The 19,453-nt window shown below is 43.4% G+C and overlaps 1 protein-coding gene across 1 annotated transcript in view; it reads right to left on the reverse strand.

The window, feature by feature from the left end:
* Positions 1–214: 214 nt before the first annotated feature.
* Positions 215–19,453, reverse strand: part of TUNAR (transmembrane neural differentiation associated intracellular calcium regulator) — a 48,805-nt gene continuing 29,566 nt past the window's right edge. The window contains exon 2 of the mRNA XM_073241891.1: positions 215–2,651. Coding sequence (XP_073097992.1) covers positions 2,466–2,651 — 186 coding nt within the window. The 3' untranslated portion in view covers positions 215–2,465. The remainder of the gene's footprint in view (positions 2,652–19,453) is intronic.

Raw genomic sequence — 19,453 nt, forward strand, 5'->3', positions numbered from 1 at the left:
GGAAAATCTAGAGGAACCGTTGGGGAGCTGTTCAGAGCACTGGAAAAGCAGTTGTTCCCCTCAGTAAATTTCAAATCACTGGGGCTTCAATGGTCCGAACACCACTGTTTCCATTTAACAGTTGCCTTCAGTTTTTTTTTTAATGAAACAAAAATATGTATAGGCAAAGGAATGACACTGAAGTTTTAATATACCACAATGTTGAGAAAAGACATTGAAGTTGTTTTTCCATTGCACCTTTATTGTTTACTCTGTTCACTGTTCAGAATTTTCATACAGTCTTTCTAGAATCACACAGAACCTGTTAGACAGCTCCCTCCCCAGGACATTCCATTTTATTTCTAACCAGCCTTCTCCTGTCCCAAGTCCCGATGTGTATGATATTCTGCCAGTGTTCAAGGAGTTCCCAGGGATTGTTTATTTTTATGGGGGAAGGAGAGGGAGGTGTGCAGAGCCGTCCCTCAGCAAGGTCACTGGACTTGTGTCCTGATCCTGGAGGGCCTTTTGCTGTGACGTCCCCACCTCTCCATTCCCTCCCTCCAGCAGCCTACTGGCCCTCACTGGGCTAAGGAATCAGGCAGACCAGGGCTGGAGATCTGACTCACCACTAGCAGCCACATGATCTCAGGGAAGTTTCCCGATCTCTCTTTCTTCTTCTACACATGGTTACAGTGAGCATTCAATGACATCAGCAATACAAAGTGTCTGGCATAGTGCCATGCACACAGTAGGCCCTAAATGCACATCAGCTTCCTTTCTTCTGGTGGGGAAGAGAAGACACCTGACGAATCAATGTCCGAGCCATGTGCTCAGGGGCATTGGCTTTATAAATGAGCCTGGTCCCTTAAAGAAGCCCAAGAAATGACTCTCTAATGGTGACATTTCAGATACCACAACACGAGGTGGGAGAGATCTGGCAGTAGAGACCTCCTGGGCATCATCTGAATCCAACCAGGCAGGCTGCTGCTTTTCTTGCCCATGGGCAAGGCTGGCACTGGCAGAAGGAATTCTGATCCTCTTTTTAAGGCCATGCCACTACAGCCAGGCAAAGGCCTATCTCAGGGAGCTGGGAGAACAGGGCCAATTCATATTTGTTCCACCATCCCTGCCAGGGATGAAGCAGCTTCATATGGGTGTAAACCAGGAGCTTTAAGAGGCACAGCAATCCTTAGGGCGATTGTTCCATCCCCTTCTAGTGTTCTTGAAAAGTCACCCCTCACAGGGATGTCCTTACAGCCTGCAACACCCAGGTGAGCTCTCACAGAGGGGAAGGCCAGGTGTCACTTACACCCCATCTACTTTGAAAAGGATCCCACGTGGTTCTCTGAGGAAGGAATTATGCACCTAATGCTAAGCTTTTCTCCTTGTTCTTCCCCTCTACCGCGGTATGTGCCCATTAAACTAAAAATCTGATCTACGAATGGTCACAAGAATAAAATAATAATGCTGCCACTAAGAAGCTGAATATTCTGTCCCGCAGTTGTTCTGCAAACATAGCCGCGCTCTCCTTCAGTGGTAGTCCTTTTGACATTGTTTTAAAGCTGATCTGTCACTCAGCCCTTGTTCATGCAAATTTCTCAGTAATGATACAGTGCATCTAAGTCCACATGCCCACGATTGTTTTATATCTCTGATATAAGAACAAAAAGCCACTCAATGGACAATCTTAAAACATGCACCAACAAGACCATGGCTGGTATTACAGAAAAATGTCCTTCAGACCAAAAAAGAGAGAAAAAGAGAGAGTGAAAGAAAAGGTGAAATATGCAAGATGAGAGAAGTAGGACTAGAATAACAATACAACAGACCATCGGTGGTCCACGGGGTGAAGCAGTTAGAACCAAGGAAAGCTCTATGAATCCAGGAGCGCCTCTCCAAATATTTGGTTCATGCTAAAAAATAGAGCACATTTATTAAAAAATAGATATTTATAAACCTTGATATGAACAGATACACATGTCAAGCCAATGAAAAAGAAAAATAAGTTATCTTCCTGGTATCAAATAGTTGGACACTTTTGATGAATGGTATGTCTTTCAGAGACTGCCCTTGTGGTTTTTCGTACTAAACAGCTCATCGAGTTAAGATGAAATGCATGTCGCCGGAGACACATTGCTGAGAGCTGCATCCGCCCTGTTCCTCTTTTCGAATGCGTGATATCCATTAGCGATCTGGGAGAGTGAATTTTCGCACCCATCTGCTCCCCGATGGCGCCGGAGGCTGGTCTTTCGAGTGTTCTTTTCAGCCCCTTGCCAAAGACGCTGAGTTCCTTGTTGTGTGAATGAGTTTTGTTGGATTCATTGTGCTTTAGGGTCTGCTCCTTGCAGCAGGATTGGTTTATTTGTGTGACCTTTTATGAAGTTCGAAGGTGCATTTGAAGTTCAAGCCTGCTTGTTTGCAGAGTGTCAAATCACTGACCTGCCGTCTTTGGGCCGTCCCGAGGCCTTTAGGGACCCTCCGGGCATTCACAGAGTGGTGTATATGTATACAAATATGATCACGATTAGGTTCAGAATGGTCCCAATAATCCCCAGCACGGCCAAGATACTTTCCTCTTTACTCTCTTTTTCTTGGCCTCCTCTGTCTTCATCATTTCCACTCGTGATTACCATCTTGGTTGCAAATGGCTTTATCTTCCTCCCCAGGCTAACCTGTAAGTGGAGAGAGGCAGCACAAAGGATTATCATTGATACGCATCCTCTCTGTAGCCAGGCAGATCTGCTCGGGGAGGGGATTTTATGCCTGGGCACCAGATCACAGGTGGGAGTGAAAAAATACCCAGGGGTCCAATTCAGGGACATGCTGCTCTTGCCGTGGAGAAACGGCAGAGCATGGCTTATCAATTTCAAGGATGAATGTGCCGACATTGGAATAAAGAGACTAGCTCAGGAATCCAGCCTGGGCCATCCACTCTACTGAGCTTGTTTTTCCTATTTCCGTGAAGCAGAGAGAAACAGAGGCCACTGAATAGCGGTCAAACTAAAATGTGCACTGTCCCACACGATCATGAATTTCACACATACTTATATACTGGATCACACCCAAGAAGCGTGCTGTCCTGTCTTACATGTGCACAAAGTGTATAAATTAACCATCACAACCCTGGAGCAATGAGAGCAGAAGGAGACAAGGAGCCCTGGCGTGGTCCTCGTCACATCCCACAGAGCAGACAGGCTGCCACCACACACATGGTGATCGCCTGGCACACTGTACACTACACCACACTGCACACTACACCACACTGCACACTACACCCTGCGCTGGCTGCAGTGTGGGCAGGGGTGGGTGGAACTTGGGGAAGGTGATGCACTGAGATGGAGAGGATGGCGAGGCGCTGAGAAGAGCCCTATGAGAAACTTGCATAGCCTCTAGCAGAGGTGTAAACTGGTACAACCATTCTGAAAGTTCCTCGGCATCACCTGAGAAAGCAAAGAGATGCACATTCTACAACTGGGTTGGGCATGTACCCTGGAGAAATCTCTGGAGATGCAGGATTTGCATCATTTGTGACAGCAAAGGACTGGAAGCTGCCCAAATGTGCACCAAGAGTAAAACAGATGGACATGTGATCTGAGCAAAGGACACACCCCTTTGATGTAATATTATATATACTGTAGCAAAATGAATGAACTGAGGGTACACGTGACGTGAATGAAGCCCCAACATGTAACACAAAGTGAGAAAGCAGGGTGCAGAATATGTATAGGGAGTCGATTCATCAGGGCTCAAAATATAGGCAAAACCAAAAAATGCATTATTTAGAGACATATACTTTGACTTTTATAAGCAGCATAGGATTGATTCAACAAAACTCAGAAGAGTGAAGGGCCTCTTCTAGGCAAGGACAGAGGGGGAAGCCACTTGGGAGGAGCCCAGGGGCCTCTGATACACTTGCCACTTTCCGTTGTTAAGCTCGTAGGGAGTTCCTGGGTGTTTTTTATCCTTTAAACTGTAGCTGCATGTTCCAAATATTCTTTTGTGTGTATGATGCATTTTGCATCATAACTAAATAACTAAAATAACTTCTTTTTATTCTTTAAAATAATAAACATGGCCGTCCAGAGGCTTGGTGGGTAGCTGAAGCCTTCTTTTCCATTGATTACTAATCCAAACCACATGCAAAAATGATCAAGCTGTGGCGGTGGCAGCCTGTCTTCTTGGTGGGATGTGACGAGGACGGGCCAGGGCCTCCTCGTTTCTTCCATCAGAGAGCTGAGCCTTTAGAGCTCGGGGGACGTGATGGTTAATTTTAATTGTCAACTTGACTGGGTCATGGAGTGCCCAGACATTTGTAAAACATCACCCTGGGTGTATCTGTGAGGATGTTTCTAGATGAGATTGCCATTTAATTGGAAGACTGAGTAAAGCAAATGATCCTTCCTAATGTGGGTGGGTCTCATCTGATAGGCTTTAGGAAGCCTAAATGCATCAAAAAGGCAGAGTAAAAGGGAACTCCTGCCTGGCTGCCTTTGAGCTGGGACATCAGCTTTTTCCTGCCTTCTACTTCAAACTGAAACATCAGTTCTTCCTGGGTCTTGGGCCTGCTGGTCTTCCTACTGAAACTAAACCATCGGCTCTCCTGGGTCTCTTGGTTGCTGACTCACTCGGGAGATCTTGAGACCTCCTATCTATCATCTATATCTTATTGCTTCTGTTTCTCGGAGAACCCTGACTATACAGGGGTCAAAGGTTATCTCAGGGTAATTGCCTGGGAAAGATCACAACAAGTATGCAGGAGGGTGGGGAATGTGGCTGCAAAATGAAATGTCTGTGTGCCTCATCCTCAGGGCACATGAACCCTGAAAGGGCTGGGTCACGCCATGAGAGTCAGGTCGGGATTCACAACACAGTATATGTAAATAGATGTCTTTAGGAAGGAGAAACGAGTGGTCACGGAAAACAGGAAATTAATGAAGCATGCATGTGCATACAAGTGAATGAATGGCTTGGTTTACTAGATAGGCCCACCATGGGTGTCTATCCTCATTTCTCAGGTAGGCAAAGCTTCTAGTGGGATCTGTTTTATTTTCTTTTTTCCCTAGTAGAGTTTTTAATAATATATAATACACATACAGAAAAGTACACAAACTTTAAGTTTGATAAAGTGTCACATCTGTTTAGCTAGCTCCAAGATCAAGAAACAGAACCTTCCAGTACCCCAGGAGGCTCATGGCACCCCACTCAATATCCTTCTCTCCTTTCTCCCCAAAAACCATTATCTTGATTTCCAACACCCTAGGTTAGCTTTGCCTGTCTGTGAATTTTATACAAATAGAGTAGTATGGTGTGTCCTCTTTTGAGTGTTGTTTCCCCCAGCATTCTGCTGGTGAGATTTGCACATGTTGCTGTGCATAGCTGTGACTCTCACTGTGAACAGTATCCCATTATAAAACAGACCCACAATGCATGAATCTATTTTACTGCTGATGAGCATTTTGGCTGCTTTCAGTATGAGGCCATTATGCTGCTAGGAACATTGTTGTACATGGCTGGTGGCAAACATATATATGCATTTTCCCCAGCATTTTGTATGAACTTTTGCAACATATACGAAACCTGAAAAAAATTTTACAGGAAGTGCTCATATACTCACTAGTTATATTCCATCACTGTTACTGTACTTGCTTTATCAGATATCCTGTTATGAGTCTATCCATCCGACTTCTTTTTGGGAGCATTTTAAAGTAAACTGCAAATATTGTTATACTTCCCCTTAAATGCTACAGCATGCACAAATTGATTAGAATTCAATATTTTTTTCAAATTTTCTTTGGATGTAAAGTTTATATGTGTGCAAACTTCCTATTAGCTACATATACCCAGGAGAGGGATTGCTGGGGTGTAGGGTACGCATGTGTTCAGCTTTACTAGATACCGCTAAACAGTTTTTCAAAGTGGTTGTATCTGCTTGCTTGTTTGTGAGTGCTAGATTGATCTTCTCTTTTATTTGAGTGACTCCCAGCCTTTGCACAGTCACAAGAAGGTATCAGTAATCTAGAAATCGACTCCCTTCTCCACTCTGGACAGACATCTAGAACACCATGTACCAGTTATGTCTTTAATGGGTCTCTGGTTTCTTATAGTCTCCTTAGCTAGACTTCCAGCCCTGAGAGGACAAGAATCTCCACATATAAACATGGTGCCTGGCATGGGCCAGGTACTTAGGAAAGAGATACTGAATGAATGAATGGGTCCTGAGGAGGCATCAGCATCTACTGGTCTCTGGAGGGCAGGGAATAGATCGCTGAGTTTGGTTGGTCTAAAGAGATACAATCAGTGCTGCCCTTGAAACCAAAGCCCCATGATTGCGGTCACTCAAGCTAAGCAAAGTGGCTGTCATGGAGGCTGCCTGCTTTCAAGGCTTAATTTAGCTTCTTCCCTGAGTTAACCCAAGATAACTCTGACTCAGGAGGAAGTGGAGGAGAATAATCAGGTCGACTGCGTTTACTTTCTGAGGACTGCAGCGAACCAAGGGCCAGAAGAGTCCTTTGAGTCACAATAGAGTTGCATCCCAAACTGTTGTTTCTAAGGTACCTGAGTCATCAGCTTGAATTTCCTTGTAGAAGCACAGCTGGGTTCCCAAGGGAGCTACCAAGGGCTTCGTAGGAGAGAAGTGTTTAGAACCCTGTATTCCTTGGGAAAAGTTATCTGGCCAGGTTGTGGAGGATTAAGAGTGGTGGAGGAGAATGGAAGCACTGGGAGATTAGCATGGAGACCAGGTCCGTAACAGAGATGGGAGGAAAAAACAAACAAAATAAAAGGCAAAGGCTGTGGCTGGACAATGTCTAACATACAGCTTGCTGCACAGGCATAAACCCATTAACTCACTCATTCATTCATTCAATCCACCCTGCCAGGGGCTGGGTGGAGGGGAATGGGGAGAGATTGCTAATGGGAAAAGCACTTCTTCTAGGTGATACAAATACTCTAATCTCAGATTTGGTGGTGTTTGCACAATTCCAGTAATCAACTAAAAGCACTGAACTGTGAATTTTAAATCAGTGAATTTTGTGGTTTGTAGATATCTCAATAAAGATGTTCATTTTAAAAAGACAGCATCTGCAGTTGTATCTGAAATATAAAAGTATCTAGAAATAAATATAACAAAAATGTATAACATCTTTATAAAGAATATTAAAAAACCTTACTAACAGACATAAAAGTAGACCTACATAAAAAGGAAGGGAGATATACCATCTTCATGGAATGTAAGATTTAATATATTAAAAACATCAGTTTTTCCTAAAGCCATCTATAGATTCACTGCAGTTCCAGTCCAAGTTTCTACAGGGTTTTTGGAGCTACTTGACAGGGTGATTTTAAAATTTATATCAAGGTGCAGAGCCATAATAACAGCCAAGATATTCATTAAAGGAGAACCAGGTAGGAGACTTGCCTTGTAAGACATCAAGAATTATTATACTGCTTTAAGTAATTAAAACTTAGACAAATACGCCAAAAGAATGGAAACAGAAACAGAGCTACACATGCACAGACCCTGTTGACAAATGGGGGAAATGAGCCGTTGGCTAAACAGCGCTGGGATAACTGAGTATCCATATGAAGGAAAAAATGAAATCAAACCAATATTTTACCAATTACAAATAGATTATAGACAACTGTGTAAACTTAAGAACTTTAGAAGACACTGTTGAGTGTATTTACCTTGGGGTAGAGAATATCTTAAGACATAAAAGCTCAAACTATAAAGGAGAATGTTAATAAATTCAGAAACAATTTGATATTGATAAAAAAAATCATAGAAAAGTGAGGAGTTAAGCCATAAACTGGGAAATATATATATCATATATATATATACTACATATATCATACATATTATGTTAGTGTCAAGTCAGTAAGAAAATGATAAACTTCCAGTAGAAAACTGGGCAAAATCCATGTCCAGACACTTCCAAGAGGGGGAAATAACCATAAAGAAGCTAAACCTCAACAACCAGAGGAATGCAAATTAAAACACAACGAGTGACCACCCAATAGCCATCAGATTGCTGAGAGCTAGAAAATCCAATGGAATTACCAGTGTTGACAAAGTCTGTAAACAACAGGGACTCTTAGACACCAGGTGCAGGAGGTACAACTTGGCTACTGTCACTTAGGAACACAGGATGACATTGCCTTGCAAAGCTGACAGACTCACTCCCTGGTGGCCTACCATGCTACCATTTCACCTCGGGGCACACCCCCAAATACACCTGCATCTATGCACCAGGATTCACAGCCGAGAACGCCCACGACAGCAATGTCAGGGGTTAGTAGCATGCTGGTTACAACACAAATGTCCATCCACGGTGGCCTGGATCTGCCGGCATGTATTCCTACAGAGATGGAAAGGAATGAAATGCTGCAACACAGCATGAATAGTAGCATGAATGGATCGCTCATATGATATGGTGTGAAAAAGCATGCCCCAAACCACTGCATGAAGGATGTTTTCCTGTATACGAAGTTCAGAAGCATGGAGAACCTAACAATATACTGTTGAAGATATGAACGTGAGGCTGCCTGCGCTGGGCCCGTCGCTGAGCGGCAGTGACGAACTGGCTCCTCCGCTGCGGTGGCTGCGATGGCGAAGTGAGGGGTCCCGAGGCTGGACGGTGCTGCCCTGGGTAGGGCCATCTTCTTCCAGCAGGACTACGCACTCCTCCGTCCCACCAGAGAGAGGGCTGAAGATCAACTGGAATATGTGTTTCATTCCGGAATCTCAAAGCAGTCCACAAACAGTAAATTCTTCCTCACCTTGTCAGGGGGGACAATATATTTTTAAGAAGAATCACTAGCTGGAAGCACAAGATTGGTTATTTAATGATGTTAAGATGAAGTTTTCATCAGCAGAGGTGCTGTTATCACATTTGTCTTCTGGTTATAAAATAAATATGACTGAAGTTCAAGCAATGGTAGAATTCTCGGTGGAGCTAAACAAGTTCTACAATGTGGATTTATTTCAGAGGTTTTTACCAGATTCATGCATCTATGAAAATTCCACCAAGAGTTCCCCACAGAAAAAAAGCTAGTTTGTTACATGCAGCAGGTATGGCTTTAGCTTTTCCAGCTTCAGTTCATGATTCCCGGATTTGCAGTAAAACATTTCAAATTCTATATAAAAATGAGCAGGTTGTTTTAAATGATGTCATGATCTTCAAAGTTAAAATGTTATTGTATGAAAAAAAAGATTGAAGAAGCCTTTGAGGAAATGAATTCTCTGTTATCCTTGGATCTACACTTCACAGACGGAGATGATGCGGCAGATGATCTGAACGCTTTGCAACTAATAAGTAGCCGAACATTGAAGCTGCACTTTAGCCTCCATAGGGACCTTCGTCATCATGTTAATGTTATGTTTGATTATATCCACCTTCCTGTTGTGTCTGTCACAGCCCACACATCGTTGGTGGCACCACACCAGCCACTAATGAGCTTTCCTCGCCCTGTGAAGACTAATTGGTTAAATAGAAATGTACCAGCACAAAACAAAGATTCTCTGGTTCCTACTCTTGAAAGTGTGGTCTTTGGTATTAAGTACACAGAACGGTCAGCGCCTGGCGGTTGCAGCTTCGTCACTGCAGACGCCTTCCTCATGCCTGTCATTTTCAATACACACTTGGTGCCACTTTGCTGCTGGCCTTCAAGGCATTGCACAGCTACTTCATTACGAGGAAATGGAGTAGAAGCTCGACTTGCTGAACTGTCTGAAGAAGTTAAGGAAGTAGAATATCCTGATGAACTGGCTGAACTTATAAATATGAATCTTGCACAACTTTGTTCACTTCTAATGGCTTTATGGGGACAGTTTCTGGAGGTCATAACACTACATGAAGAACTAAGACTGTTATTAGCACAAGAGCACCATGCTTCGAGGGTAAGTTAAAGAAAAGTGATGGTAGACCATTTAAATGAGTATTATTATCTTTAGAGTATCTTCAGAATTTCTTATGAATAAAAGGCCTGATTTTTCCCAAAATGTTAATAATCAGGAAAGGAACACATAATAATCCTTGTGTGTTTGTTTGATTTTTAAAATTAATAGGTCAAGTGTTTACCTGTATTTCTCTATTTCAGTTACAATTCCTGCTAGTAAGAAAAACCACCTAAACGTAAATATAAATAAAACAGAAAAATATATGATACAGGATATCCCCTGGAACCTGAGAACAAGAATTACAGCCAGGCCTCATGAGGGACAGAAATCAGAAACTAGAGAGTCGTCCCAGACTAATACAAAGTCTCTCTCTCCAACTTTTCCTCCCCTTCTCTCTCATTCCTTCGCCTCACTTAGGGATGTTTCTTATCAACTTGGAAGGTTGGGGGGAATAGTCTAGGCATACATGTTTGCTGTAGGCTTAGTATGGACATTATTTAGAAATTTTTGCATACTCTTATTGTGTAGCACGTCAAAAGGCTTTGAGATACTAAACATCTGACAACCTGCCCAGTCTTAGCTCTATTGTACTCTAAACACTAATTTTCCTGACCTACTAGTACTTCCTCAAAAACATGTTTATTTTTTCACCTTTTCTTGTTTTTTTAATTATAAAATATGACATAGAATCAAAATCAGAAAAATCACATAAAAGATGCACACTTAAATAAATCATTAAAAACATATACTCTTTTAGCTGTGACCCAGATCAAGAAATAGAAAATTGTCAACACTACATAAGTCCTCTGTGTGTTTTTTTCCAATTTCTATTCCCTCCCTGACATTTAGAAGTGATCACCATCCTATCCTCTAAGGTGATGAGTTCCTTCTCTCTGAATCTTACCACCTATGTATGCACACTAAAAAAAGGAGTTTCATCCTGTTAATGTTATTCAGCCTGTTATTGAAATCTATGTAAGGGAAATCACACAGTGTGTTTTCTTTTGTATCTTGCTTCTTTCACTTTAGATTTTGTTTGTGAGAATAATCCGTTTTTGCCTCTAGAGCAATCCATTTTTTGCCGGCAGCTACAGATTGTTCATTTTCAATGCTGTGTATTTCATTTGAATATATCCACAACTTGCTTATCCGTTCTACTATTGGAGGACATTTGGATTACTTCTGACATGTAGTTACTACGAACCAAGCTTCTGTGAACATTCTTGAACATATTTCCTGGTGTACCAGTTTCTTTAAGTATTTAGGAGATGCGTACCTTCAGTTTTACTAGTTAATGCCACACTGCTTTCCAAAGGGGTGCTGATTTTTACTCCTCCCAGCACTGGGTGAGAGTACTCCCCATACTCCCCAACTCTTGATGTTGGCAGACTTTAAAAATTCTGAGTATCTGATGGATGTACAATGGTATACCGTTTTGTATTTAATTTGCATTTCTCTGATGACTTGTGCAGTTGAGCACTCTTTTGTGTGATTATTAGCTATGTAGATTTCCTCTGTGTGAAATGCCTTTTCAAATTTTTCACCCTTTTTTTTGTAGGATTGCCATTCTTTTCCTTCTTGATTTGTGATAGTTTTCTATGTATTCTAAATACTGGTCCTTTGCCATATGTGTTATAAATAAATCTCTCATTTCAAAAAAAAAAGATATGAACATGAGAAAATTATAAAGAAAATCAAGAAAATAATAAACACAGGGCCAGGGTAGCCCTTACTACTAAGTGGAGAGGAGAAGTGGTTGGAGTGGGGGAAGAACCTTTCTTAAGCTGGGTGATGGGTACATGGATGCTTTTCTTCAATCATTTTGTAAATATGCTTGTTATCTATCCAATAATTAATAAACTAATGGGTTACTAATTATTACAACTGAGTAACTGATTTGTTCATAAAACAATATTGATAATAAAAACGAATTAAAAACAACAGATTCTAAACACTGGAGGGGCTGAGTGCTACACTAAATGCCAAAGGAGGCCCTGGTGCTATAACCAGGAAGGGGGCCACACTTTTGGCAAAGACAGAGCACCCCAAGAATGCCAAGGCGATGGACATGGTTTTCAGCAAACTGGCCCTCCGCTGGACTGCTTTTGATAAACACACTCATGAGGCTTTAGTAGTTTGCCTAAGGAAGTTGTAAGTCTTGGAAACTAAGCCACGAGTGTATGGCGCTGAGTGTGGAGGTTGCAGGGCAAAGCCCTGAGCAGAAGTTGGGGCTCAGTGTGGCTCCTGGATTCCAGCTGGTCAGGGTCGGAAGGTACCTGGGGGCATTCTCCACCAGTATTGCCCAGCACGTATGCCTTCAACGTCTTGATATTCATCTGGAAAGACGCCCTTCCCAGTGGGCGCAGTGGGTCATGTGTCAGGGGATGGGCCTGCATCCAGGCTAAACCCAGCAGACCTCTCTGGAACTCAGTCTTGGGTGGCTGTGGGAAGCAGAGGCCACTCTAAGTGCTGACTCACCCAGCCATGGTGCTGAAATGAGATCCCATTGGCTGCTGCCCCCTAGATGCCTGGAGCCAGCCTGGTTTTTACCCTGTTTAAAGTTCAGCTCACCATTTCCTTCTACCCCGTGAATTATCTCCTATCCCTGCAAAAGTAGCATATTTCTGCTTAAGGCAGGGAGAACCCGTTTCTTATCAATGTCTGCTGCTTGCAACCCCAAAAGTTTTACTGGTACAGAAGAGACAGGAAGTTTCTTTTGTTGGCTTCCTCATTTGACCTCTGGATTCATCCTTGGGGAACTCTTCTAAGTGCTTCTTGAATACCACCTGTCACTCTGGAACTTACCACCTGTCAGGACAGCTTATCCTACCTGCTCAGTCAGGGAAGTTCTTTGCTTTAAACATCCTCACTGTAGCTTTCACCTGCTGGAACCACTTCTATAATGAACAAAAAGAAGGCCTCCTTGTCCTCTGCCAAGCAACACCTCAGTTTTTGAAAAATTGACATACAGTGGGAAGAAATGACAACTCTGGTGTCAAATACAACTGGGATCTAATTTTGGCTCATGGTTTACCAGCTGTGTGACGTGGGCAAGATGCCTCCTCCTTCTGAGATGGGAGTTTCCCCATCTGTAAAGTGGAGTAATAATCAGCTTGTAAAATTTAAGATAATGGTTGTCGATTGCCTAGCTCACAGACTGGCAGCACTATGATTACATGATGGAGATGACGGTGATGAAGAGGAGGGTGCTGATAACGACTATGATAATGATGGTGGTGGTGAGGATGATGAGGATGAAGATGAGGATGAGAATGAGGATCACCATGATGGTGACTGTGAAGGTGATGATGATGACAGAGGTTCGTTCTCAAGCCTCCAGGAACCTTCTTTTCTCCAGCTAAATGCTGCCTATTCCCTACTTGTCCATATAGCCCCTCCTAACCATGATCCCTCTCCTGGAAGGGCCCCTCCTAACGCCATAGCATGCATAAGAAAAATGTCACCCCAGGAAAGGAAGGATCCCGGCCAGACCGGGCAGGACTGTCTGCCCTTCATTCTAATGCAGCACACCCTTTAACACTGCTGGGGCCACCCTGGCTCTGGGGCTGCCCCACCTCGCTGTGGATTCATGATGCTGCTGCAGCGCCACCCTGCTCCCTTCCTGCAGAAGGAAGTGAATGTTTTGAACCCAAGCACGCAGCTGTGTATTTGGCTGGCATTACATTTCTGTTGCCTGACTTCTGCTTGCTGGGCCACCTGTGAGGCCACCTTGGCTCCTGATGGTCCTGTCTGTCTACCCATCACTTCCTCCCAGCTTCAGATAATCTACCACCTGGATGTGCATGCCTCCATACTGTGGTCTAGGTGACTCACTTAATAATTTGTGACCAGAATTCCAGGTTAGTGTGAATTCTTCTGATGCCATCATTATGTTGTTTCAGTACATCATTCTGTCTCCTGCCTACATTTCTGCATCTTTTCTACAAGGTGCTGTGAAGTCCAGCTGGGACTTCTAGGTCTACTAGGTCAGTGATCTTGCCAGAAAGAAGCTAGACAGGAGAAGTCCAGTCCTAGGAATCCACACTGGGTCCTAGCACTGTCTGCCTCCACTGCTTCTTGTGGGGTCCCCTCTCTATACCAATTTCTCAGAGCCACTTACTAAGAGTCACAGACCTTCCTTCCATAGCTACTTGATCAATAATAAACAGGGGATGGAAAAGCTATGGACCTATGACCCACTGAAACATTTGTACAACTGTTAAAAATGATTTGACAGACCACATCACTAAAGGAAGAAGCCAGGCTATGATAAGGGCAAACACAGGATGTTAAGTTCAGGACCACTCAGGACTGCGAGTCATATTTTTAAAACCTCACTTGTATAAGAAAAAATGCCTGGAGAATAATGTTCAGAAATTTTCTGTAATGTAGTTATCTATTTATATCTATTTGCTGTTACATATATAATAAATATATAATATAGTTACTATATATTACATATGTTTATGTATTCATATATTTATTTAATTTACCTTTAGGTATCATTAATGTAGCTAGTTATTTACCTTTCGCATGTTCAAACACACACATACATAAAGAAAATCAAGACTCCAAGTGCTTCTGTTTTCCTACAGTCCTTGGAAAACCTCACATGAGGGTGACAAGAACCGAGTGTTCAATGCCTGTGTGCAAGCGGACATGTCTGTGTCGGCATGTCTCATCTGAGAGGTTGGAATATGAGCCAGAAAGGGAGTGCTGTTGCAGATGAGATGGACCAATTCTAAAGATTCTGACAGCATTTCTATAATATGGCAGGCTGAAAGGAGTTGGCTTCAGTTTTCCTGAATGCTAGTTGACATTCATTTTTCAAAATACACCAGTATTGGAATGAAATCTGCTCCCCCACATGCTAAAAGGTACCATGGATTCAAGACAAGGGCAGGGACCATTTCATACAAATTCTTTCTGAAGTGGCTCAGGCTCAATTGTAATTCCACGTATTTCTCTGCCTCGAGAACATTTCCGTATTTTAGGATGAGGAAGGTTCATTCTGATCTTATTTATAAGGATGAGCTCCTGCCTGGCAATTCAGAAATGCCAGGGGATAAACCCAGTGGGTGATGCTTGAGCATTAAGGAAACATCAAATTCCCTAGAGAAGAGACCTACATGGTCACTTCAAACACAACATCCCTTCGGGAACCTGAGGCCGGGGCTTCCAATGAATAGTCCCTGAGCACCCATGCCAAGCCAAGTCCTAAGCAATGGGTGCAGGCACATAGAAGACAAGGCCTCTGGCCCTCAGGGACCTCCTGCTCCAGTGAGGGGAAAAGTGAGATGGCTACTTAGGGAGATGGCAGTCAGGATAAAGCCGGTGACTAGAATTTACTCCCAGGAGGTCCAAAAAGCCACTGGAGACAGAGAACATTTTTAAAGCATTTAAGCTGCTCATTATTATTATTAACAACAAGTATAGTGCTACTATCATTATTATTTATATATATATCATTAATATCTAATTTTTAATGATATATATTAATTAATAGCTGTCATCATTATCATTATTAACAAGTAGAGTGCTGGCCTTCATTAACTGCCAAGATGATGCTGGACCAAGCTTGGCACATGGGGACTTTTAGTAGTGGGCAGTAACTACTTCTTCAGTTATATATAATGACAATAATCATAGTTGCTAATTAGATAAGGTACAGGCCAAGCACTAGGTCATCATCCAGCCAGCCAGTCACTCATCAAATATTAAGCACCTACTATATTCCAGAGTATAAGCATACAGCAGCAGAAGCAAAGACAAAATAAGTGTCATTCTTATTTCAGAGAAAAAAAATTAAGACTCAATATTTACTGACCACCTGCAACATGTCAGGTGCTGCAGTAGGTACTAGGGATATAGCAGTGAATAAAAAAGAATGCACCATCAACTGAGTCAGGACTGAACCCAGTAGCTGACACTACTGCCCACCATTGCATCTCCTGCCTGTCCTCACATGCACCCACACTCCAGTCCTGGCCTCCATCACCTCACTCCTCCCTCCACCACAGTGCATTTGTTCACACTTCCTTCTTAGCTTAGACAACTGCTGCTCAGCCTTCCAGGATTGGCTTGGGTAGCAGCATCTCCAGGGACCCCTTCTTGATGTCAGGAGGCCTACTGCAGACGGCACTTGAGCACTGCCTGCCCGATTCTGTAACCACCCCCTTTATCTGGATCCTTTCCCACTCAGCTGTGAGCTCCTCAGGAGAGATGGGCCTGGGTCTGATTCGTCTCCATGTCCCCCTGCCCCTGTGCCTGGCCTGAACTACCAATGGTGCTCAGTGTACCAAGTCAGTGAGTAAATGAATAAAGAGACAGACCTCCAGTGAGACTGGGCAGGCCTGGCTTCCAGGTTATGGAAGGGAAAGGCAGGGAGGCAGCTGAATGGCTGACGGGGACAGTCTAGTCCAGCCCACCTGGCTGGACCTCACTATACAAAGACGAGTGTGCCATCTTTTCTGGTTCCCCAAGCAGGGGTCAGCCAGAGCAGGCAGGCTGGGCTAGTGAGTGGGGGTGGGGGGCCAGGGGAATGCAGCGTGGGGAGAGTGCAAGGTCATCAGCCTTGAGGGCAGAGATCACGCCCCCTGCTCTAGCAGCTCCTGGCATCTCCCTCACCTTGCCCACCATCTAGAAAGGGCGACACCTGCAAGTGTGGTCCTCAGAGCACAGAACAGCCTAGTGCCCACCTTCCTGCTCTGCCACCTTCTGGGGAAGAGCCCGGGAAGCTACCCCAGGCTCAGTTTGTCTGTGCGGCCAAGGAGAGCATGGACCCAGAGGAGGAGATACAGGGGACTTTCCCATCCTTTCCCACCTTGAAGTCTGATGAAAAGGAGGCTTAACTTGCTGCATGTTAAGTAAGAAAAATGTAAACACTGATACAAAGAGAAAAAACAGCTCCCTGTACTAACACTTTAGGGTAAATTAATCAGTATTTCTCTTGCTCAGGTGATAACAGCTTTTAGTTGAGGGAAAAATGAATTTTATTAGCCTAGACTCCCCCGAGGAACACAAGGCATCAGGTGGGTCTGTGGCAAGGCTGCTTAACCCCAGCAGTGGGAACAAGGCACACACCTGCAGTATGGCCCTCCAGCCCACCGGAAATGCTGCATCCACCTGCCTGCTACTTCTGCTGGGCCACACACCCCAACCGCCAGGAGACCCCATCCCCAATTCCAGGACTATAGGAACTAGGGAGGGAGCCTGGGACTCTGGAAAGCTGGATTTGGGTTCCAGCTTGGCCCTTAACAAGCTGATCACCTAAGGCATCATCCCCCCTTCTCCAGTCCTTATTTGTAATTGACTCAGGATAGACACAAACTGAAGACTTTGAACAGGAAACAAATATTTACCAAAACTTGAGGGGAAAGCTTGGAGGGGAAGTCCAGCAACACCTAACAAAACTACATATGCATCTACCCACCAAAGTGGCAACCCACTCCTTGGACTCTACCCTGAAGATAACCCCAAGCGCTACAAAAATACATGTGCAAGTTATTCACTGCAGCATTATGTGCAAATGTAAAGATATGTGAAGCAACCTACATACCCAGACATGAGAGGGGCTGAATAAAATCTGAACAGCCACATAATGGACTGATACACAGCCGTAAAGAAGGAGGGGGAAGAGCGCCTTGAGCTCATCTGGAGAGAATTCCAGGACATACTATTAAATTAAAAGGCAGAGAGTGAAGAGTCCTTATGGTGTGCTACAATTCATGTAAGAAAGGAGCTCTAAAAATATATAATCTTATTTGTGCAAAAGAAATACAGGAAGAGCAAATTAGAAACGAAAGAGACTGGTAGGCTAGAGAAGAGGACCGTAAGTCAGGGAGTGAAGGAGGGACTGGATGGGGTGGCAGGAGGGACATGACTCTGAGCATATCTTTTGGTACAGATCTGCCTTAGAAGCATTGTCATATTCTGCATGCCCTTCATAAACACATAAAAATATAACTGAAAACAACCAAGATGTGAGGGAAATCCAAGATGCAATGTGAACACTAACCAATGGGCCAACTATTACAAATAAATAGCATACCCACACTCAAGGGAGTGGAAAAGAAAAGAGCTAGCCTAACTGACTTTGGAAAACAATTCAGACTTGAAAGTGTAAGGCTGAAGACAAGAAGTGCATAAATGCTGACATCTGTTTAGTAAATATGTTTCTTGCAGGGGTATGGGTTAGCAGTTCTGAAACCACTACACTATATATTTGAGTTAAATAAACATATTTGAGCTAATGAGGGCTGGGTTTCTCACTGTTGGAGAAAAATGTTATACATAAAGAAAGGGTAGAAGGCAAAAATAAGCCCTATACAGTTGGACTGGAACTAGAGATAATCAGTATAGACCTAAGACTTTAATATACATCCAGGGGATATCAGTATAACTCATGGCTTTAATATACATCCAGATAGGCAGACCCAGAAATACAGATGACTGTGCATGCGTGTGTGAGTGCATACCCATGCCCTTCCCAGCTCTTCCCACTAACGGCCTAAAAGCAATGATGCCCAGTGGCGATGAGCACACCTAACACCCAGATCTTGGTTTCTATATACCATTCTCCAGTGAAAGGAACCAGGGCTCCTTGGAGAAGTGATTGATTTCAGGGGTGGGGAAGAGAACATACAAGATGAGGTTTGAACATCCCATGATTCCAGGAAGTAAAGAAGTACCCTAAAAAAGGAAGCATGGGGAATGGGGCTGGTCAAAAACACATGTGCAAAACTGAAGTCACTCCTAATATTAGATCAAAACTGAAACAACTGAGCAAGAAAATAAATAACCACAGTATTAGATTATAACTCACAGAGTAAAATAAATATCCAGGAGTCTATACTGATTTAAATAATCACATAAATAAATAAATGGGGCAGAAGGGCCCATTTTTTCTTATAGTAGAATTTCAAGTAATAAATGTAGAAGGAAATAGGGAAATAGAAGATCACCATTATACAAATATAACAATAGTAACTGTTGTAAACAAGATCCACCAATGGATGCAAAAAAAAGTATGGAAGCTTAAGGAGAAACAGGATTTACATGGTCTCAGAGTATCTCTCCCAAGCATGTATTAATTGCCGAGGAAAGACAGGAACTTTACAGTGCAGAAGCCCCGCAGGCACCACCACCAAGTACCAAGGTCAACATCACCAGTGATATGACACAGACACCATGAACCCCCAAAAGCAGGTACTGAACAGGACACAACATCACCTCTGTGGGATTCTTGCCAAAATATACACCCTTGGTCCACTCCTGATGAAACATCAGACAAGCCCAAACTAAGGGACACTCCACAAAATGACCAAACAGCACTCTTCAACAGGGCCAGGGGTAGGAGAGACAGGGAGAGACCAGGGGACTGCTACAACCTGAAGGGGACTAGAGACAGCACCCAAAGCACTGGGGATCCCGGGTGGGATCCTGGATTGGAAAAAGGACACTGGTGGAAATCCTGGTGGCCTCTGAATAAAAGCTGTGCTCAGGAAGAAGTATTGTGTGACAACGTTCACTGTCTGGGTGTGCTAACTGCGCTCTGCTCACCAAGATGGGAACTTG

This window comes from Manis javanica, chromosome 8 (assembly GCF_040802235.1).
Source record: "Manis javanica isolate MJ-LG chromosome 8, MJ_LKY, whole genome shotgun sequence".
NCBI classification, from domain to species: domain Eukaryota; kingdom Metazoa; phylum Chordata; class Mammalia; order Pholidota; family Manidae; genus Manis; species Manis javanica.